This window comes from Erpetoichthys calabaricus, chromosome 5, assembly GCF_900747795.2.
Source record: "Erpetoichthys calabaricus chromosome 5, fErpCal1.3, whole genome shotgun sequence".
Classification (NCBI taxonomy): Eukaryota; Metazoa; Chordata; class Cladistia; order Polypteriformes; family Polypteridae; genus Erpetoichthys; species Erpetoichthys calabaricus.
The window spans coordinates 66079486-66103154 of record NC_041398.2 but is presented as its reverse complement, the minus strand read 5'-3'; the positions used below and the strand labels follow the sequence as shown (position 1 = coordinate 66103154).

Below are 23669 nucleotides of genomic sequence, written 5' to 3'. Positions count from 1 at the left end.
AGACTCATTGCAAGTTATCGCAAACGCTTGATTGCAGTTATTGCTGCTAAGGGTGGCCCAACCAGTTATTAGGTTCAGGGGGCAATTACTTTTTCACACAGGACCATGTAGGTTTGGATTTTTTTTTCTCCCTAAATAATAAAAACCACCATTTACAAACTGCATTTTGTGTTTACTTGTGTTATATTTGACTAATGGTTAACTGTGTTTGATGATCAGAAACATTTTGTGTGACAAACATGCAAAAGAATAAGAAATCAGGAAGGGGGCAAATAGTTTTTCACACCACTGTATGTTGTAATTTTTTTTAGTTAATTAGAAATAAAAAATATAGTTTTTAAGCTTCAGAACTATATTTTCATTGAGCAAAAACTATGCATTATATTTTCAGTTTTAACTCCCTTATTACAGTATTTAAACATGATCCAGACCAAAACATTGTGTTAGTACTAGTGTGATTTTTCAGTTCTGAGGTGCACTTCTGATTAAAGACTTAATGTGTATCTTGTCTTAAATAGTACAAGCTGCAGTTGGAAGAAGTCTAATAACTGTCTTGTTATTTTAGAGGATACTAACACTAAATGAAACTTGTGCTAAATAAGCAATTTGATTAACTTTTTAAGTTCTTTTAAAGCTTTGGAACTTTCATACACTACAACAAAAAACCTCACCCTGTTAGATTAATTTACCATAGTGCTGTTAGTCTGTGCTGCCATGGTCATAAGGCTAGTAATATACACAGTTAAATTAGAAGTCAAGATTATATGGAGACAGGGAACCAATTATGCATGCTGCCCGATGAAATAAAGCTAGTCATTTATTACTCATTGTGTGGTTTTTACAATCACATATATCAAAAATATACAGAATGTTTTAAACACACTTAATCCATTTCAGGAACATGGAGACTGATGCCCATCTCAGCAGAATTACGTTCAAGGGAGAAATAAGCCTTAGATATTGTGCCAATCCATCATCTCAATAATAGTTGTAGTCCATCTTTTTCAGCATGTTTTTGACTGTCTTAAGTCTTGAAACAGATGCTAATCATGATAAACAGACATTACTGGAAATACTGCACATTTACTTTCTAAATGTAGTTGTCAATCAGACAATAACACTGATTGTTACTGGTGTAGTTTCTCATCTGCTCATGTACAATGTTAATGAACATAAAATTATTTTCATTATTTCACTTAGAATTTTCAGGATCATTCCCATATCCTCTTTTATGCCGATTATTATTTCTTGATATCTGTATACACTGTATGGTAATATGCATTTTAGTTTTATAATAGTAATTTTCCCAGGGTCTTGTCAATGTTTTAATTTCCCAAGCATCAAACATTGTTATATAGTTGCCTTGAATTATATTTCCGTACAGTTTGTAAACCAATATGTGAAAATGCATTTGAAAAAGCACTTTAAAAATATTTTGAAAACAATGTGAATTGTATGTGGATTTTTTTTTATACATATGGTAAATAGCAACAGGGCTGTTTTTACTGTACCAGTAGAGTCAAACAGCTGAGGTGAAGGTTCACAATGCCTTGTATTTTGATTATATAAAACACTTTGTGATGATAGTATCTATGTAAATTCTCTAAATATTGTTTTGATTGTTTTTTTATATTGATCATTAGTTATTTTGTTCCATTTAAAATTTTAGGTGACAAGGACTAATTTAGTCTTCCTGATCTAAGTTGGATATATGTGTAAATGTAGTTAAAAATTGATTTTTAAACTTCTTGTCCATTTTTTTTTTTTGCTTGCTTTACTCTCTTTGCTGCACTTAAACTGTCCAAACTAGATTCCCTACAGATAAACGGAGGACTACACAGTTTATATGACAGACAGGGTAGTGAAGGAGTGCATACTGCATGTTCTACAACTAATTCACCAAAGTAAGCTTGAGTCATTAGTTTAATGACCAGTATTTTTAATAGTCCTATTCAAAAGAAATATAATGTGATAACATGACAGATATCTAAATACAAAATATACTTTTGTGGATTTTTTTTATTTATTAAAGCTACATGGTATAAATTAGCCCAGTGACTGTCTGCAGAGTTATGTGATTTGGTAGATTAACAGTTGCTACAACACACAAAGATGCGCACAGGCAAAAAATAAGTTCTGCCTTCACTATGACTGGGAAAATAGGTGAGAAAAAAAAAAAACCGACTGTTTTGTTTATAGCTTTTTCCTGTCAATGGTTTGATGGAGTGAAAAGTGAATCAGTCGATAAATACTGTAGTATGTTTTGAGCAGATCAAAACACATGACTTAAGAATTTCCTTCATTGTACAATTCATCTCTGTAACTATGCATTAAAGGAAGAAAGCTAAACAAAAAAAAATTATATAATAACATGTATGTATGTGACCAGCACTCGTTGCATAATGTGGACTGAAAAAGGTTGTGCGCAGGAAAAAAATACAAACGTTTCTTTTCATTAAAAATAAAACTTCGGTATAATATGTAATTTTAGTCAAATGTTCCTATGGCACTAGTGTAATTTACTTTTGCAGTTCATACAGAAGGCCAGATAACTCATTTTTAAAATGAGTCAACTCTGATGTATATATAGGTTTAGGTAGAGTTTATTATCCCAGAGGGAAATTTGTTTGCAGCAGGAAAATGCAAAAAGAGAAGACATTGTTACAGACATCCAAACCAATGTTATTGCATAAACTCGCACTCAAGATCAATACAAAGAAGAATAATTACTTTCAATAGTACACAAAATAATATTGCAGAATTTAACATTTAGCAGCATCCCTACAAGTAATAGTAATAGAATTTAAGAAACTTATAGCCTTAGGAATAAAAAACCCAGCCACAGGGGATGCACAAACCAGTGTGTTTCTTCGTGCCAGTCCCAAGCCCGGATAAATGGGAAGGGTTACTTCAGGAAGGGCATCCGGTGTAAAATTTTGCTAAATCAATATGCGGACAACAATACAAATTTCCATACTGGATCGGTCGAGCCCCGTGTTAACAGCGACTGCCACCAGTACTGTTAGCCAGCAGGGTGCTGGCAGAAATTGGGCTACTGTTGACCGAAGAAGAGGGGGGGATATATGTCTGGAGGCAGGACGAGAGGAGGAAAGTAAAGAGCGTGGAACTGAGGGTAGGAACTTTGAATGTTGGCAGTATGACTGTTAAGGGGAGAGAGTTAGCAGATATGATGAAGAGAAGGAAGGTTGATATATTGTGCGTGCAAGAGACTAAATGGAAGGGGAGTAAGGCCAGGTGGATTCAGATTGTTCTATCATGGTGTGGATGGGAGGAGAAATGGAGTAGGAGTTATTCTGAAGGAACAGTATGTCAAGAGTGTTTTGGAGGTGAAAAAAGTGTCGGGCAGAGTAATGATTATGAAGCTGGAAATTGGAGGTGTGATGATGAATGTTGTTAGTGCATATGCACCGCAAGTTGGGTGAGAGAGAAGATTTTTGGAGTGAGTTGGATGAAGTAATGAACAGTGTACCCAAGGGACAGTAAGTGGTGATTGGAGTGGATTTCACTGGGCATGTTGGTGAAGGGAACAGTGGAGACGAGGAGGTGATGGGTAGGTATGGTGTCAAAGAGATCAATGAAGAAGGTCAGATAGTGAATTTTGCCAAAAGGATGGACATGGCTGTGGTGAATACGTATTTTAAAAAGAGGGAGGAACATAGGGTTACGTACAAGAGTGGAGGAAGATGCACACAGGTAGATTACATCCTATGCAGAAGAGTTGATCTGAAGGAGATTGAAGACTGCACAGTGGTGGCAGGGGAAAGTGTAGTTAAGCAGTATAGGATGGTGGTCTGTAGGATGACGTTGGAGATCAAGAAGAGTGAGGGCAGAGCCAAGGATGAAATGGTGGAAGTTAAAAAAAAAAAAAAAGGAAGACTGCAAGTTTGAGTTTAGGGAGGAGGTGAGACAGGCACTGGGTGGCAGTTAAGAGTTACCAGACAGCTGGGAAACTACAGCAGATGTAGTAAGGGTGACAGCAAGAAGGGTGCTTGGCGTGACATCTGGAAAGAGGAAAAGGAAACCTGGTGGTGGAATGAGGAAATGCAGGAGCGTATACAGAGGAAGAGGAAAGCAAAGAAGTGGGATAGTCAGAGAGATACAGAAAGTAGACAAGAGTACAAGGAGATAAGGTGCAAGGTGAAGAGAGGTGGCGAAGGCTAAAGAAAAGGCGTATGATGAGTTGTATTAGAGGCTGGACACTAAGGAGGGAGAAAAGGACCTATACCGATTGGCTAGACAAAGAGACCAAGCTGGGAAAGATGTGCAGCAGGTTAAGGTGATAAAGGATAAAGATGGAAACGTACTCACAAGCGAGGAGAGTGTGTTGAGCAGATGGAAAGAGTACTTTGAGAGGCTGATGAATGAAGAGAACGAGAGAGAGAAGAGGTTGGATGATGTGGAGATAGTGAATCAGGATGTGCAACGGATTAGCAAGGATGAAGTAAGGACAGCTATGAAGAGGATGAAAAATGGAAAGGCCGTTGGTCCAGATGACATACCTATGGAAGCATGGACGTGTTTAGGAGAGATGGCAGTGGAGTTTTAAACCAGATTGTTTAATGGAATCGTAGAAAGTAAGAGGATGCCTGAGGAGTGGAGAAGAAGTGTACTGGTGCCAGTATTTAAGAATAAGTGGAATGTACAGGACTGCAGTAACTACAAAGGAATAAAATTGATGAGCCACAGCATGAAGTTATGGGAAAGAGTAGTGGAAGCTAGGTTAAGAAGTGAGGTGATGATTAGTGAGCAGCAGTATGGTTTCATGCCAAGAAAGAGCACCACAGATGCAATGTTTGCTCTAAGGATGTTGATGGAGAAGTTTAGAGAAGGCCAGAAGGAGTTGCATTGCGTCTTTGTGGACCTGGAGAAAGCATATGACAGGAGAGGAGAGGAGACCTCGAGAGGAGCTGTGATATTGTATGAGGAAGTCGGGAGTGGCAGAAAAATGCTAAGATTTTCACTGGGTGTAACGAGGATGGATAGGATTAGAAATGAGTACATTAGAGGGTCAGCTCAAGTTGGGAGACAAAGTCAGAGAGACGAAATTGTGTTGGTTTTGGACATGTGCAGAGGAGAGATGCTGGGTATATTGGGAGAAGGATGCTAAGGATAGAGCTGCCAGGGAAGAGGAAGGCCTAAGTGAAGGTTTATGGATGTGGTGAGAGAGGACATGCAGGTGATGGGTGTAACAGAACAAGATACAGAGGACAGAAAGAGATGGAAGAAGATGATCTGCTGTGGCAACCCCTAACGGGAACAGCCGAAAGAAGAAGATAGCTTTAGGAATAAATGAGTTCTTAAATCTGTTGTTCTCTACCTTTTGTAGTACTAGGGTGTTGTACTGTGTTAGCCATTATGAATGTAGTGAAAAGTCAAGCAAAATGACACCTTTTATTGGCTAACTAAAAAGATGACAATATGAAAGCTTTTGAGGCAACTCGGGCCCCTTCTTCAGGCCTGCAAGATTACATTTTGCCTGAAGAAGGGGCCCAAGTTGCTTCGAAAGCTTGCATATTGTCATCTTTTTAGTTAGCCAATAACAGGTGTCATTTTGCTTGACTTTACACTACTCTCTACCTTTGGAAATCTAAATCTGCAGCCTGATGACAGCAACTGGAATTTAGAGCGAAGAGGATGTCTGACAGAATTGAGTTGGCTTTCTTTCTAACATGTTTGCAGTACATTTCAATGATTGAGGTCCTTCGTGAACCAATCATTTTAATTCAGATTTTTATAATGTTGTTAAGATGATATATATTCTTATTACTGATGTTGCCAAACCAAGAGATAAAAGCAAATGTAACCATGGATTCAATGAAGGACTTATAAAAAGGTGTCATTATGGTTTTGTCCACTTTAAAAATTTCAGTTTCCTTGGAGTTTAGTTTAGTTGTTATCAATGACTAGACAAAGAGCCCATTTCGACAACGTAAGATGAAACGGGCACGAGTTTGAAGAACAAATGATAAGTAACGAAGAAGATGTTTTGTAATGATTGTAGTCCGCTTTACTCATTACTGTACAGGCTTGTAGTGTTCGTTGATGAATTTTCCAGGCCTATAGTATAATATTGAATGATGAATGTTCCAGTACAATATGGAATAGTAATAAGTATAAGCACCACAAACCTGATATAGGTGTATTGAATGAATGCGTAATTGAATCAGAATGTGTAATTAGGCCTTGAGCTGTAGTCGAAATCGCCTTTCAGGTCTCTAGAGCTTTAATCGAAGTCGCCTTTCTCTTTGAATTTTTGCGGCCGTAAATCCGCCGCCTGCCGTGATGTTGGGGTTGGATGTCGGTCTTGTAAGGTTTTTCGGGCAGCTGCGCAGAAGGCGACTGCGCATTCGGCTTCGGACGTGCGCAGAAGGCGACTGCGCATTTGGCTTCGGATGGACGTGAGTGAGGAGGCAGGCGAATTATGTATTAAGATTGTTCCCAGATATTTGTATTGCTACACCATCTCCAGTGTCTCCCTTTTAAAGCCGAGACAGTAGATGGTGGAGAGCACCTGAAATCTACAACTATATCTTTTGTCTTAGAAATATTAAGTCATAAATTAGAGTGATGACACCATTGTATAAACTCATCGACAATAGGTCTGTGGCTGTCTTCCTTATCTTGTAGAAGCCTCACAATTTCAGAGTCATCTGCAAATTTCAGGATATGTCTATTCTTGTGTAAACTCCTGCAGTCACTTGTATACAGGATAAACAAAAGAGGAGATAAGCAACAACCTTGCAGAGTGCCTACAGATGTACTTAGGCTATCAGAGAAACAGCCATTGACCCTTACTCTTTGTGTTCTGTTTGTTAAAAAGCCCAGCCATCATCTTCGTGCCATTCCATAATGAGCCCAGATTTAGACAAGGAACTATAAGTAGTGGACTTCCTCAGAATGAAATCTGTAGTAGAGCCTCCAAAGATCAATTATCTTTAAAACTACCTGCATATACAGGACACAAGACAAGTACTACAGTGTTGTTTTTAGAGTAAAAACTAAAGCATTTTTGACAGGATCTTTCACAGAGAAGGAATGGCAGTTTTTTTCAAGCTGATTTAATTCTAATATGCTGTATTATTTAATCTGACCATCATATACTTTTTTTGTACTTAAAATATTAATGCTCCATTATAATATTGGCTTTTGTTTTTGTCTCAGGAATGTTAGTAAATTGTTTTAAGTTTTGTGAGCTTTAGATTTACAACCCCTAGGATTCCTTAGTGTTGAGGCATATATACAGTGGAACCTCGGTTCACGACCATAATTAGTGAACCGAAGCAATTTCCCCAATAGGATTGTATGTAAATACAATTAATCTGTTCCATACGAACCATACGAACTGTATGTAAATATATATTTTTTTAAGCTTTTAAGCACAAATATAGTTAATTAAACCATAAAATGCACAGCATAATAGTAAACTAAATGTAAAAACACTGAGTAACACTGAGAAACCCTTGAACAACAGAGAAAACTAACATTGCAAGGAGTTTGTGTTATACTGTAGCCTTATGACCCGATTGCTGTAAACTTTTGAGTTTTAAGCACATGGGGAAAAAAAGGAACATTTGAACAAATCCGAACTTTATTTAAAAGCCAGCCATAAGCAACCAAGAAAGTAACATTGCAGGAGTTCACGCTAATAGCATTACAACCTGTGTAAACTTTTTTTTTTTTTTTTTAACATTGCAACAATTCACGCTACGAACCAAAAAATGAACATTTGAAAAATCCGTAATACAAAAACTAACCATAAACCACCAAGAAATCTAACCTTGCATGAGTCGAGTTCTGGCATGAAGTGAGGAGGAACTGGGTGGAGAACAATCCGGTCTCATCGCAGTTGAAGACATGTTGCGGGATGTAGCCTTCGTCCTCCACTAATTTTGTGAAATGTTTCACGAATTCTTTCACAGCTTCAGTGTCGGAACTAGCAGCCTCTCCATGCCTTACCACACCATGAATACCACTTCTCTTTTGAAACTTTTCAAACCATCCTCTACTGGCTTTAAATTCCTCACTTTTGCCACTCGTAGAAAGATAGTTTTGCAGCAAATCGCCATGAATCTTCCTAGCTTTCTCGCATAACATCGCCTCGCTTACACTATCCCCTGCAAGTTGCTTCTCGTTCAGCCACACTAGCAACAGTTTTTCCACCTCTTCCAGCACTTGAGGCCTCTGCCTGGTTAACGCTGTAACTCCTTTTGCAACATCAGCTGCTTTAATAGATTCTTTCTGCTTTAGAATATTTGAAATCGTAGATTTTGACTTCTTGTACTCGGCGGCAAGATCAGTAACACAAACGCCACGCTCATACTTTTCAATAATTTCTTTCTTTTCTTCGATTTCAATTTTCTGCAAAACTTTCTTCTCACCACTCTTCACTTGCTTAGAAGCCATGGTTAACTGCAAAAGCACACGAAATACTGTAGAGCACAAAGAGTTCACAGGTAAAGCACGCACGTCTGACTGAGAACAATGAACAGGGAGAGGCTGAACACGTGCTTAAATACAGTAATCGGCGCATATGAACCGGAAGGGAAATGAAATAGAGCACAAAGAGTTCACAGCGAAAGCACGCACACACGTGCAAGCACGCACGTCTGACCGAGAAAAATGCAACACGTGCTGAAATCATCGGCGCGCACAAACCAAAAGGGAAACTGGCTTGTTCGTATACCAAGGGTGTGGTCGTGAACCGAGGCAAAAGTCTGGTGAACTTTTTGGTCGTAAACCGATTTTTACACGTACTGAGACGTTCGTGAACCAAGTTTCCACTGTACCAGTCTTTACCATTTTTGGGTTTAAGACTTTTGGGAATCTTCAATTTATCTTTTAAGTACTGAAAAATTTTTATTTTTTTCTTTTGCTTTATTATTTTATGCTTTGCTAGCCATTTGGAATGCATTTTTGAAGAGCTATTTTTTACCTTGCAAATTAGAGTTTTGATTTCATTAACTTAAATGTTACTCCTTTCTAGTTCCCAAGTTAATATCTAGTTTCTTCATCTTTTCCCTCCTTCCCCATCCTTGATTCATAATGAGAACTACTCCTAGGTAGGCCACCAGCCAAGCTCGTGGATCACTGGCTCACTTACACGTGCACATCTATAGATGCCAGTTATGCATGTGTTTGGGGATTTTTGTACTCTGAGGGAAACACAAACAAGAATGGGGAATGTTCAAACTACACTAACACTGATTTGACACTGGATTTGTGAAGTGGCATTGACATCCACTCCATTATTGTGCCATTTTACCATACATATATGGCTCTTTCCATAATGTTGGACTACTCTGGAATAATTGTCTTTTCAAAAAACCTTTAATCTTTCTTGTCTAGAGTGTCTTAAATACAGCAAGTTGCATTAAATACTTTGGAACTCCTAGAATTAATTTTAGTGCATGGTGTGTTTGAAATAGTGTATACAATATATCTTGTTGTTTTTGATGTGAGATCTTTTTCTGCTGATGAGTACAGTAACGAACATTTTTATAATACTGTTTGCTTTTATTGAAACTGTCGCTGTAGGAAAAACGTTATATAATGTTTTACTTACTACTATAGTGTAGACCTTTTAAGATAAAATTTTTTTGTTTTGAAACATTGAAGTACATATTTTAAAAGTATGTCTTTGATGATACAGATGTCCAAACTAATGTTAAGAATGAGATTAATATTACACTGTCACTACATAAGTGACAATTTTTTGAAAATGTGTGTTTTTAAACTTTTCTGTCTTGATGTAATTTGTTTTTGGGAAAAGAAGTATTACAGAAGATGGATACTGATGATTGTTTTTAAACCATGTGTAGTAGCACTTCATTATTTATAAAGAATATAAATTATATAACTATAAATATTATTAAGGATTAAATTGTATTAATACATTGTAAATTTTAAATCATTGTCATCTTCTTTCAGTGTTCAGGGTGCCTTACAACTGAAGAAGGACTTTGATATGATAAGGGACTTGTTAATATTGGAAGAGTACAACTTGTCAGAGGAGATCAGACAGAGGCTTCTTTCGCTGAGAGTTTTCCATCAAGTTGACAATGCAATCCTTTGTCTCCTGCAACAGCCAATGAGCAAGAATTACATTCCTTCTAGTACTTGGGAGCCACTCTGGCGATGCTGTAAGTGTGCTAAATCCCTTTACAATGGCTACCTCCATCTTCCTAGAGTAGTGTTATTACAATAAGGATGAGTTTTCTTTCGGGGAAAAAAATTCACATTTTAATAACCTGTTGCCACTGTAAAGGAGATTTGTTTAACATCTAACACTTGAATGAGGTCTACAACAGCTTTGACAATAACAGGCCTTTTAGTCCAGAAAGTCCTATTCACCAAAATATCAAGTCGAGATTTGAAGGTCCCTAGAGTGCTACCTTCTATCTCACTTCATCGCAGGTGTCTGTTCCTGTGTTCTTGTTGAAGAGTTCATGTTAAAGTCATAGCTGAGATCCAAAATATCAGTTCTCTTCATATTTTCAGTCATCTCAACCACATAACCCCTTAATTAAGGTTCATCTCCTTTTTTTCCTTATTGTTTATGCCTCTCAATTCTGGGATCGGTCTCTTCTGTAAACTTTCTCTACTACTGCAATCTTTTTACCCTAAGTTCTTGTCAATAAGCCGCGGCTTATCTAAGGAAAAAAGTTGTGAAAATGAAAAAATAGAATATCGGCTTATACATAAGTCCGGCTTATACATCCATCGCGGGGGTTGCGTTCCAGAGCCACCCGCGAAATAAGAATATCCGCGAAGTAGAAACCATATGTTTATATGGTTATTTTTATATTGTCATGCTTGGGTCACAGATTTGCGCAGAAACACAGGAGGTTGTAGAGAGACAGGAACGTTATTCAAACACTGCAAACAAACATTTGTCTCTTTTTCAAAAGTTTAAACTGTGCTCCATGACAAGACAGAGATGACAGTTCCGTCTCACAATTAAAAGAATGCAAACATATCTTCCTCTTCAAAGGAGTGAAGCAAACAAATCAATATGTCTGTTTGGCTTTTAAGTATGCGAAGCACCGCGGCACAAAGCTGTTGAAGGCGGCAGCTCACACCCCCTCCGTCAGGAGCAAAGAGAGACAGAGGGAGAGTTTGTTTTTCAGTCAAAAATCAATACGTGCCCTTCGAGCTTTTAAGTATGCGAAGCACTGTGCAGCATGTCTTTTCAGGAATCAGCTTTACAAAAGATAGCAACGTGAAGATAATCTTTCAGCATTTTTAGACGAGCGTCCGTATCGTCTAGGTGTGCAAACAGCCCCCCTGCTCAATCCCCATACGTCAGGATCACAGATAGTCAGCGCAAGAGAGAGAGAACAGTAAGCCGGGTAGCTTCTCAGCCATCTGCCAATAGCGTCCCTTGTATGAAATCAACTGGGCAAACCAACTGAGGAAGCATGTACCAGAAATTAAAAGACCCATTGTCCGCAGAAATCCGCGATATATATTTAAATATGCTTACATATAAAATCACAATTTAAATGACCGCTACGCGCTCGTGTTGACTCGGCGACGCCCAGAGCAGAAAGAACGCGCTCCGGCCGCTCCAACCGCGCCATGCGGGGAGTGAGAGAGACGGCAATATCTCACACTCTCTCCCCCCTTAAAGAAATTAAATGGGCGCGAGTGAGACCACTGACCTCCCTCCCTTCTATTAGTTATAGGTTATAGTACGTTCGGCTTATCCATGAGTCCGGCTTATCTATGATACGATTTTATTTTAAAAATTTGTATGATTTTTGGTCTCCGGCTAATACATGAGTCCGGCTTATAGACAAGAACTTAGGGTAATAATACGGAGACCAAATGTGTAAACAATACTATGGGCGATGCCTCACTAGTGAGTTATTTAACTTGATTTCTTTTACTCTAAACATTGATCTATAGTATATAACCTAACATCCTATTAGTCTCCTTAATTGTTACTATACAGTAACCATTCTTTATGCATTCTTATGTAAGTTTTTTTTTTTTTTTTACTTTCTATGTGTAACATCTAACTTTTTTTTTTTTTTTTTTTACATTAAATTTCATCTGCCACAGATCTGGATATTGTCAAGGTTTCTCTATAATGATGCTATCAGTAGAAAGTTTTAGAACACCCTCATCTTTCCAGTTTTTATTGAAATTTTAAATTCAAGTTTAGTGAATTTTGTGAAAAGGTAAGCAGTAAACCTCCAGAGGTAAAGTGCAGGTTACCAGAAACTGAAAACTAATATAATATTAAAGTTATACAAATAGGCTTATTTCAGGGAATGAGTAATGACTTAACAACTTACAACTTTTCTGCAGTTAATCCTTGAAAGTCGATGCAAACAATTCTGTGTATTTAAAATCAGTGTAGGAACAGCCTGTGTTGCTACACCCTCTGAACCATTATTTTGAAAATAATCCTATGCTACTGGCAAGAAAGGATCAATTAATATCGAAAAACAAACGGAAAGGACCATTTAAACCTTTTAAAAGTATACTGTAGGTCTTTATTTTAGAGAAACTGCAAAGATAGCCAATGTATCTGACAGGAACAGGTCTGGCAGGCCAACACCTACAACAGAATAAGAAGACGTTTTTGAGAATTACTTATCATTTCTCAATTTATGAAAAAGCTCCTCTCACTTTAACTTTTTTTTCTGGTGTTTAAGACAGTTTTGTACCGACTTACAAACTGCATACTGAATTCATACAGGCCTTATGAAAAGCGTTCCAAATATCAAGATCATTCGTATCATGTCCACCTCTCTGATTGTATATGGTTGCCTCCTTGCAGAACTCCAGCATATTATTATATGATCTAAACCTATGCTTTTTGCTAATTAAATGTTTTTTCCCATCTGATACTCGGACTTTTTCTTAATAATTACTTTCATTAATTTACATAAATTGCATGTTAAACTTCCTGGCCTATAGTTTCATAAATCAGAAAAATCACCTTAATATTTGCTACTTTTCCATCCTTAGGAATTTCTCCAGTATGCAGTGATTTTTTTTATTTTTTTTATTTTTTTGAAAAATTTGGTCAGCTGATATAAGTACTCATTCATATGCTTAAGCCCTGAAGATTGGTTATATTTCAGTTTGTTTAATCAAAGTGGCACTTCTCTCTGTGCAATTTCAAAATCACTCAATACCTCCTTAGTAGTCCTTGTTAATTTTGGGGGAATATTGATGGCTTCACATGTGCAAATTTAAGAAAAAGTTAAGTTTAGGGCATTTGACATTTAATTGTCTGTATAATGTACTTTACCCTTACTTTAACTGCTCATAACCTGCTCTTAGTATTCTTTTTAAATGTTGCTCTTATACACCCTACGGTTAGCGCTTGTGTAGTTTGTCTTGTACATTTTTTTTCTTTTATAGCTTCCTTTGAAGCTCCTTATTTATCTACTGCATACCTTTCATTAACTTCCCGCTTCTTTAAAATTTTGAGATAAATACATCCTGCATTGTTTGTAAAACACTTTAAAACTTGCTCCACATCTTCAACTGTCTGCACAGTTAGACGCCTATCTCAATTTATCTAACTTTGATTTTGCTGCATCTACTCAACATTTGCTCTTCCTAGAGAGTTTTTGAAAATGTGCCCTATCCAAAAACTGTGTATTAGATTATTTTGTGGTCATGACATCCTAAATGTTTAAACACATCTAACTCCTGAACTCTATCCTGAATCTTCTATCCTATTTCTAAATGCTAAATCTAGTCAGGCTTCTTCTTATTGGTGCTTTAACATACTATGTTAAAAGAAAAAAGAGTCATTGGTTATGTCTATGTAATTCAGTTCCCGTGCTTCACTATATGGTATGCACTATATGGTATGCACAACTAGCCCTGTAATATCACCCTTTAAATTTGCTTTTTGCATTCACATATAATGCGTGAAATCCTTACTGCATTAGCCACTACTGGCTGTCTGCCTTTCCACATCAACAACTCACCCTCCAAGGACCAATTTTGTTGGAATGTGGCACACTTTTTCTTCAAGGAAATTTGTTGAGAAATTTGTTTTCAACTCATCTGTCTTAAAGTAGAGACGTTCCATGTGATTTCAACTACAAATTAGTTTACAGTTTCACTTTTATTTTGACAGCGGTAACATCAACTTTTATTTTTTGTATATTTTCCTCTTTTTCATCTTTGATAGTCGCTACTGGTGGCAAACAGATTCCCAATAGAAGTGAATGAAACATCAACAGACTGCTTCCATGAGTAGGATGTCATTCTCACTGGGGCAGGCAAAAAAAATCTATATTCAATATTTACGTTACATTAAACTAACCTCACAGCTCCATTATATTCAGCTTAATAACAAAAGCTATTGTCCTTTTTACTAGGTTTATATATTTGTGTGGCACATGGTTATCTTGTAAAAATACACAGATTTCACCTTTTCTTTTGGTAAATAACCATTTTATCAGATGAAGCATTTAGGTGTTCAATGTTATGCCAAGAAACATAAAATGTAACTATAGTGGATAGCAAAAGTCAAGACAATGTTTTTGAAATTTTAGTTTTTTTTTTTTTTTTTTTTTTTTTTTTAAGTTGGATAAACCATATCAGACTTTTTTGAATTTGATAAAACCATGTAACCAACAATATTTATCTAAAAACTGATACTTTTTAGGAAAAGTCAATAAAAACAAAAAATAAGGGTGTGTAAACTTGTGATATCCACTGAACATTCATTCATTCATTCAGAGCCTCCTACAACACTAGAATTTCAGTTTAGGAGGGCACAGTGTGCACAGTAGGTACTTATTTTCAGTTTTTCAGTTCTGTAGCTGAAAGGAAGGCCTGTTGTATTACCTAGCTGTCTTTACATGGTTATTCTTGGCTGAGTCACGCTGGATGTTTTAGCATTAAGAAATGGATGACAGCAGCTCCATAGTTACTAAGCTAAAAATCTACAGTGCATCCGGAAAGTATTCACAGCGCATCACTTTTTCCACATTTTGTTATGTTACAGCCTTATTCCAAAATGGATTAAATTCATTTTTTTCCTCAGAATTCTACACACAACACCCCATAATGACAACGTGAAAAAAGTTTACTTCAGATTTTTGCAAATTTATTAAAAATAAAAAATTGAGAAAGCACATGTACATAAGTATTCACAGCCTTTGCCATGAAGTTCAAAATTGAGCTCAGGTGCATCCTGTTTCCCCTGATCATCCTTGAGATGTTTCTGCAGCTTAATTGGAGTCCACCTGTGGTAAATTTAGTTGATTGGACATGATTTGGAAAGGCACACACCTGTCTATATAAGGTCCCACAGTTGACCGTTCATGTCAGAGCACAAACCAAGCATGAAGTCAAAGCAATTGTCTGTAGACCTACGAGACAGGATTGTCTCGAGGCACAAATCTGGGGAAGGTTACAGAAAAATGTCTGCTGTTTTGAAGGTCCCAATGAGCACAGTGGCCTCCATCATCCGTAAGTGGAAGAAGTTCGAAACCACCAGGACTCTTCCTAGAGCTGGCCGGCCATCTAAACTGAGCGATCGGGGGAGAAGGGCCTTAGTCAGGGAGGTGACCAAGAACACGATGGTCACTCTGTCAGAGGTCCTCTGTAGAGAGAGGAGAACCTTCCAGAAGGACAACCATCTTTGCAGCAATCCACCAATTAGGCCTGTATGGTAGAGTGGCCAGACGGAAGCCACTCCTTAGTAAAAGGAACATGGCAGCCCGCCCGGAGTTTGCCAAAAGGCACCTGAAGGACTCTCAGACCATGAGAAAGAAAATTCTCTGGTCTGATGAAACAAAGATTGAACTCTTTGGTGTTAATACCAGGCGTCACGTTTGGAGGAAACCAGGCACTGCTCATCACCAGGCCAATACCATCCCTACAGTGAAACATGGTGGTGGCAGCATCATCCTGTGGGGATGTTTTTCAGTGGCAGGGACTGGGAGACTAGTCAGGATAAAGGGAAAGATGACTGCAGCAATGTATAGAGACATCCTGGATGAAAACCTGCTCCACAGTGCACTTGACTTCAGACTGGGGCAACGGTTCATCTTTCAGCAGGACAACGACCCTAAGCACATAGCCAAGATATCAAAGGAGTGGCTTCAGGACAACTCTGTGAATGTCCTTGAGTGGCCAAGCCAGAGCCCAGACTTGAATCCGATTGAACATCTCTGGAGAGATCTTAAAATGGCTGTGCACCGACGCTTCCCATCCAACCTGATGCAGCTTGAGAGGTGCTGCAAAGAGGAATGGGCGAAACTGGCCAAGGATAGGTGTGCCAAGCTTGTGGCATCATATTCAAATAGACTTGAGGCTGTAATTGCTGCCAAAGGTGCATCGACAAAGTATTGAGCAAAGGCTGTGAATACTTATGTACATGTGATTTCTCAATTTTTTTATTTTTAATAAATTTGCAAAAACCTCAAACTTTTTTCATGTTGTGATTATGGGGTGTTGTGTGTAGAATTCTGAGTAAAAAAAAAAAAAGGAATTTAATCCATTTTGGAATAAGGCTGTAACATAACAAAATGTGGAAAAAGTGATGCGCTGTGAATACTTTCTGGATGCACTGTAATTCTACAATACTCTGTCCAGGGTTTAAAAGATTTTGGCGATCTGAAGAAATACTGTATACTTGGAAATGAACAGTTGACATAATGAAGAAAACAGTCTCAAGGACCAACACACAACAAATCACGGTTCTTTGGCACCATGATCGAAATGATGGCTAAACTGGTGTTTTATTTTTATTGATAACCTAGTGCCAACACTAATAAATAAAATATCTCTTCAGACCTTCACCTTGATAATTATGATTTGAATTGTGTTTTAATTTTCTTTGTTTTCCTTTGCTTCCCACGGCGTTTTATACCGAATAACTTGTACTCACATGGGTCATTCTGAACTTTCCTTGCCATATATGGATTTTTGGTTTTATATTTATTCCACAAAAAAGTGCTTGAGCACACCGCCTGCAACCAAGGAGATTTATTACCCCACATCTGGGCAAACAAGTAAATTCAGTGTTGTATGGTTGTTTAAGAAATGAAGCATTAAATTGAGTAATGTCTTGTACTTGGATTTACACATGTCTAAGGTTATTTCATGTATGAGAGTTAATAAGAGAACAGAACAGCTCCTACACATAACATTTTCATTCAATGACAAAATCTGCTAAATTGAACCAGTTTAAATATTCTCTGTCATGATAAAAAGAAACAAAAAAAGAATAGTAACAGCTTGTTCTCAGTGAGTTTAACTTTTCTCTTTTTTTGTACTTGCTGCAATTGCTCTTTAGAGAACTGTTGGTGACTGTTGTGAGTTTAACAATTACAACTTGGTATTAAATAGTAAATATATTATTATTATCTTCATTCAAATAAAACTTTACATTTTCTTATATATTAGGTTAAGAAACTTAGTAAGGGTACTATTTAAATTAGCATTGAGACAATAGTAGGCACTTTGGATTTACTGGCTAAATAAACCAGTAACTGCTGTTGGATGAAGTGTACAAAGAACACAGATTGCATTTATGGCTTTCTGTCCTTACTTTACAACTGTGTGTTGTTTTTGAAATTATACATTATTTGTGTCTGGTTTTGGGGTCAAATTTAAATATACTTGTTTGTGATTGGTGCCTAATGAAGTGTTACAAAAAGAACGTTTGAAAGTGGCACAATGTCAGTTGGACAGGCATCATTAGTGGAAATGCCATTTTTCTGTATGTTATGTTCTAAGGTAGTGTCAGTCAGTCAGTCATTATCCAACCTGCTATATCCTAACACAAGGTCACAGGGGTCTGCTGGAGCCAATCCCAGCCAACACAGGGCGCAAGATAGGATCAAATCCCTGGGCAGGGCACCAGCCAACCGCAGTGCACACACACCCACACACCAAGCACACACTAAGGACAATTTAGAATCGCCAATGCACCTAACCTGCATGTCTTTGGACTGTGGCAGGAAACTGGAGCACCCGGAGGAAACCCATGCAGACACGAGGAGAACATGTAAATTTCACGCAGGGAGGACCCGGGAAGCAAACCCAGGTCTCCTAACTGCGAGGCAGCAGTGCTACCCACTGCGCCACTGTGCCACCCTTCTGGTGTCATTCTCTCAAACATCATTTTTTACATCTTAATGTCCATCTCCATACAGTAAATGTTACCTACTACTGTTGGTATGTAACATGACATGTACAGTCACGTCAATAAGTACGTGGACAGTTACACAATTTTCATAATTTTGGCTCTGTACGCCACCGTAATGGATTTGTAATAAAGGAATCATTATGTTACTGAAGTGTGGATTTTTCAGCTTTAATTTAAGAGGTTTACCAAATAATATCATATGAGCTGTTCAGGAATGACAGACATTTTCATACAGGGGCTCATAGATAACTGATCTTTTTCAATATTTGGTTGCAAATCCATTACAGTCGATGACTGCCTGAAGTCTGGAACTGATGAGCATCTTCAAGTGCTGGGTTTCCACCCTAGGGATTCTTTGCCAGGCTTTTACTGCAGCTGCCCTCAGGTGCTGCTTGTTTGAGCACTATTTTGGGCAGTATGTGTTTCTAATGCTGGGAGCAAGTCAGCACATAGTTCCAAGAAAATGACTGGATAGTCCATCTAGGCTTCCAACAGCCATCACTGTGGACCAAAAACAATCCTGCTTGTTCATATGTAATCATTTGCATACTCTTCAAGTAGTGCCAGACGGTGCCATATTGTGTCAAACCATTAGGCTATAAATAAGCTGTGGGGCATTATATTTATAGCTTTCTGTACACAGTGAGTTAATCACACCTGTGTTTTTATTTGATTGAAGTATTGACAACAACTGATTAGCAGTCTTATCACTAATTGCTTTCTAGTTTGGTTTCTAATCCTTGAGTATTAACAGGTAGCCAATATAAACGGAGGAAAAACCAAAATAAGTTCTTCAATTCAAATATGTAGCATTGAGTGTCTTAAAAGTCAATTAAAATAGGGTCCGTACATCATATCCATCACTTTTTAGGTTTAGTATGTCACATCAACACAGATTTTGCATGTGATTTCACTGCATTTCCATATTTTATCAAGTGTGTAGTTGTTTCACAACATTTCTCGGAAATGTTGCATATGGATGGCTTACAGTTTATATTATATATATAATATATATATATATATATATATATATATATATATATATATATATATATATATATATATATATTCAGGTTTTCCCATCGTGTTTTACCTTGTAAATCACAGTTTTTTGTGTGGAAAATTGTGTACGCACTTTTTGGGCCTCTTTTTGTGCATACGCAAGTTTTATAAATCTGGGGCCCCATGTCTGATTTTTCTCTCACAGTGTAATGACATATCTTTTGATTAATGCCGTTGCAAAGCTGGCATGGTTTGCTAAAAATGTACTGTTTAATATAATGAATGGTATTATATCTTTGGCTTCTTTATGACTAACACCCTTTGCTCCCACGATGGGCTGTGGTTTGCTGCAGTCTTGAATTGAACTGAGTGAATTCAGAAAACAGATGAACTGTTACACTCAAGATTGCACATTTTCCAAACTAATTGTGGATTCTTATATTCTAGGTATTTAAGCCCCTTCATAATAAGACACAGGATATATATCAGGGCAGTGGTGCAAAGTGAAGAATATTTTTGTTTATTTTATTTTTTTAATTCCATAAATATTTATGAAACTCCAGATCATGGTGTGCTAAAATCTACAGATGTAGACTGGATGCAATGTAGTAACCATCCCTGAATGTGCTTTTACGGTGACAGGGTACACACACACACGCGCACACACATTCTGCACCATACTACTGAACGATGACATTAAACTTCATTAAACAGTTATAAAAATGCCACTTTGGATAAAGAATTCAGTTTTATCTTTACCTAGATTAGTATGCATACTGTGTTGCATTAGTCAATAAATTAAATTCTTTAATGAGATCCTAGCAACAAAAAATATATAAATATATAAATATGATGTAACCATAGTAAAATATCAATAGTAGTAATAATAATAATTTTTCTTTTTGACACCCAAGAACTCTGTACGCAGACATTTAAAAGACAAACTACTGAAGAAATGTTCTAGTCCACTTTTTATACTTGGTCCCTTGCTCTTAAATATATACTCATTTAAACTCTTGAGGTAATAATAATAATAACAATACATTTTTTTAATATAGCACCTTTCCCATGCTCAAGGCACTTACAGAATATAATAAAGAACAGCAGTGTATACAGTATATAGCATTGTACAAACCAGAGAAATAAATAAAGAAGATTAAGACAGTGAAGGTAAATCACCATAGAAAATGTTTGGAAAGCAATACTTTTGGCTACAGTATCATTTGCAGCAAATTGCTCTCCTTGCCATTTTCCTTACTTGATAATGCATGACAGTGTCAGAGGCTTTTGAACAAGTGCACTAATTCGCAAGTGCACAATATTGTTTTCATTAATGTGAAAATGTTAAACCATTGGCAATGTTTCAAGAAGACTGCACTACTGTTCATTTTACATTTTATTGGCTTTTCTCAGATGCTTTTGAACAAGTGCCCACTCCTTCAAAATGAATTGTTATATTTTATATAGTGTTTTTTTAAGGAAATTTTCATCTTCAGTTGTTCGTGCATCCCACAATTCCACCCTCCCTGTCTGTAACATTAAGGTATCAAAATGGTACAGAATATTCATACTTTTTAAAGTATAGTATCAAAGTTTGGAATATCAGTATCGTGACAACCCTATTTCAAGTAATGTGCAACTTTCTGTTCACTGTGTTTACTTTTACATTTATTCATTTAACAGGGACTTTCATCCAAAGCAACCTACAAAAAGTAGCCTAACATAATCAGATAACATCAGGTTGGGAACTGTTTAGAAACAAGTGTTACAGAGCGAGTTTACAAAATTAATCATCACAAGAGAATCTGCAGCACAAGATTAATTACTTTTGGTTACTAAGAACCTAGCATCAAAACTATTGCCAGTTATACAGATACACACAGAATGAGAGAAACTACAACGTGCTAAGAAAATCCGTGGTTCAAATGAAGGTGTGCAGCTTGTTCATTGAGATTTGATGCCATGTGGTGGTGGTGGTGGTGGTATCACCAGGCATTGTTCACTACCAAACCTGGATGAGCGAGAAGGAGCATATGACTTCATGAGAGCTTCCATATACATAGAAGCTGAACCTATTGAGTACTGTGTAGGAAAGCATCAGGGATTTAACCCTAATGTGTGCTTCTACTGGGTGCTACTGACCAGAAAAGATGGGTGTTTCTTGGCTGATTGAATACAACACACAGGTACTCTTTGCATTGGAAGCAGAATACCCCGGAAATGTGCATTCTTTATTATTTTTATTTCTTACAAAGATACCGAGGTTTTCTGCAACTGAAAAATTCCTTCCGTATAGCTCTTAAGTAGAAAATGAATCATTGATTTATGTCAGTTTAACAAATCTCCATTTGTCACCTTTGCAGCGTATTGTTCTGGCTTCATAGACTGCACATTCTGCATATGCTTTCCAGTGGCTGTTATTTTTGGATTTTTAATTTTGTAATTTTTTTTATATATCTGTAATTTAAAAATTAGTTTTGAGTTTTATGTTTCTGAAATGTAGATATTACAAATTTAGTATTTTTTTCTGTATGTTCCTAATGTTCAAGTGAATCTAACCAAGCAGAGGTCTGGATGATTAGTAATATGCTAGCTGCATGTTTGTATGTCTGAGTGAGAGTCCTCATGCATTTTATTGTATTTTTGCTACAGGCATCAGTAACAACCAGACGGCCGATTTCAGCAGTGGTAGCCTAAACAGTCTTGAAAGCCTGGACCTGCAGGCGGCGAGAAACAATGTCATAACACAGGCAGAAAATGTGCTGGCTTCTGACCTTCTTGGAAACATGAGGACTAACAGAAACCCTGAATCCTACTTAGAAGCAAAACAACAGGAGTGGCTAGCTCTCCGCGTACACAGTGGTAACAGATGGAAAATACCAAGGCTTTCCTGTATGAACAGAACACCTGAAAACTAAAACATTCTTTTTCTGCCAGAGATGGACCATATGCCATAATTACTGCTGCTGTTTTGATGGATTATGAAGTGTTAAGAAAAAGACAAAGTGCATCATTGATTCCGAAAGAAACTCTGCTGACATTTTAAGCCATCAAATTATAGTGTTTATTTCTTGTTAATTACTTGTAGTAAAATAGTTAATATCATGCTGGATATCTGTAAATAAAGTGTACATTACAATAAAATGTAAAACAAAAAAGGTTTCCCTAATGAAGTTTCCGTTATGCAGGCCAGGGAACACAATATTATTAATTTGATGTTCCATTAATTAAACGCTTCCGCTGCTTAAATGCCAAGATGTAGCAGAATGATATTTTATTTATTTTATTTTATTTTTTTACTGCACTTGTCACTTTGCCTATCCAGATTATATTTAGTTATTTAAAATATTGTTTTGCATGGTATGTATGATTTTTCATAAAGACTTGAAAATGTACATTTTAAACCAAACAAATGTTTTATCAGTTTAATAGCAAGATACTGACCTACTGTGTTAATTATATGTAAACAATTTTATATTGTTTCATAAGTCTAGATTTTTTATTTATTGGAACTGCTTTTAATTGTCCAACTTCTTGATAGTAAGTATATTTTGTTGTGATCATTCATTTTTATAGTCTTGCAGGCAAGTTGATCTATTTGTTGATTTTTAGTTACATACAGAGAGAATTTTTTTTTTTTAAATTCTTTATAAAACAAAATGATATATTGTATGTATTTTAAGCAAAGATATGCAAGTATTTTAAAGTAATATACATTATGAAGAAATTGTTTTTTGTATGGGTTTATGCACACATTTAAATGTATTTTTTTAACAGAATTCTGCTGAGCAGTTAAGAAAAGTGCAAATTTTAACAGATTCTGTGACACAAATTTATTTTAATATTAGTTATACATTATTTCTATAAAGTAGGTGCAGATGTATATCATGGTTGTCCTATTATTTATATTAAAATGTCAGAAAAAAATCTTATTTTGTCCATTATCCTTTAAAATGAAATGCCATCTAAATACAGTAAATATGTTGTAAAATGTATCCTCTATTTGACACAATTCTCTTCATCTCTCCATTTATTAACTTGGAAAGCACTGTATTCCTTGTGTCTAAGGTTCATAAAATGGCTGCAGCATTTGAAGTAATTGTGTTTCAGGTTTATTTCAATGTACTTCTCTGCAAATAAGTATTTGTTATTCAGCCTTTCCCAAATCCAGGGGCCTCATGTATAAACGGTGCGTACGCACGGAAATCTCGCGTATGAACGTTTCCATGCACAAATCGCGATGTATAAAACCTAAACTTGGCGTAAAGCCACGCACATTTCCACGGTACCTCATACCCTGGCGTACGCAATTTCTCCGCTCGGTTTTGCAGACGGGCGGCTCCCAGCGTCAAAGCAGTGCTACTGTTCATGTGTGGTTACCCTTTCTTTCTTAGATCCACATTCCTGACTCGGCTTTATAAATACACTGAAATTAACTGCATATTGTTTATTAGTGTAATGCATCTGATTGCAATTAACCTGTAGAAATATAATGGTCCAGGGAATAGCC

At 36.8% G+C, this 23669-nt stretch overlaps 1 protein-coding gene across 4 annotated transcripts in view; it reads left to right on the top strand.

Annotated features, from left to right (window-relative positions):
* Positions 1 to 23248, top strand: part of ccdc142 (coiled-coil domain containing 142) — a 132604-nt gene extending 109356 nt beyond the window's left edge. For all 4 annotated transcript variants that reach the window (XM_051928672.1, XM_051928671.1, XM_051928670.1 and 1 more), the window contains exons 12-13: positions 9949 to 10160; positions 21812 to 23248. In XM_051928672.1, the coding sequence (XP_051784632.1) occupies positions 9949 to 10160; positions 21812 to 22077 (478 nt within the window). In that variant the 3' untranslated portion in view covers positions 22078 to 23248. The remainder of the gene's footprint in view (positions 1 to 9948; positions 10161 to 21811) is intronic.
* The last annotated feature ends 421 nt before the right edge of the window (positions 23249 to 23669 follow it).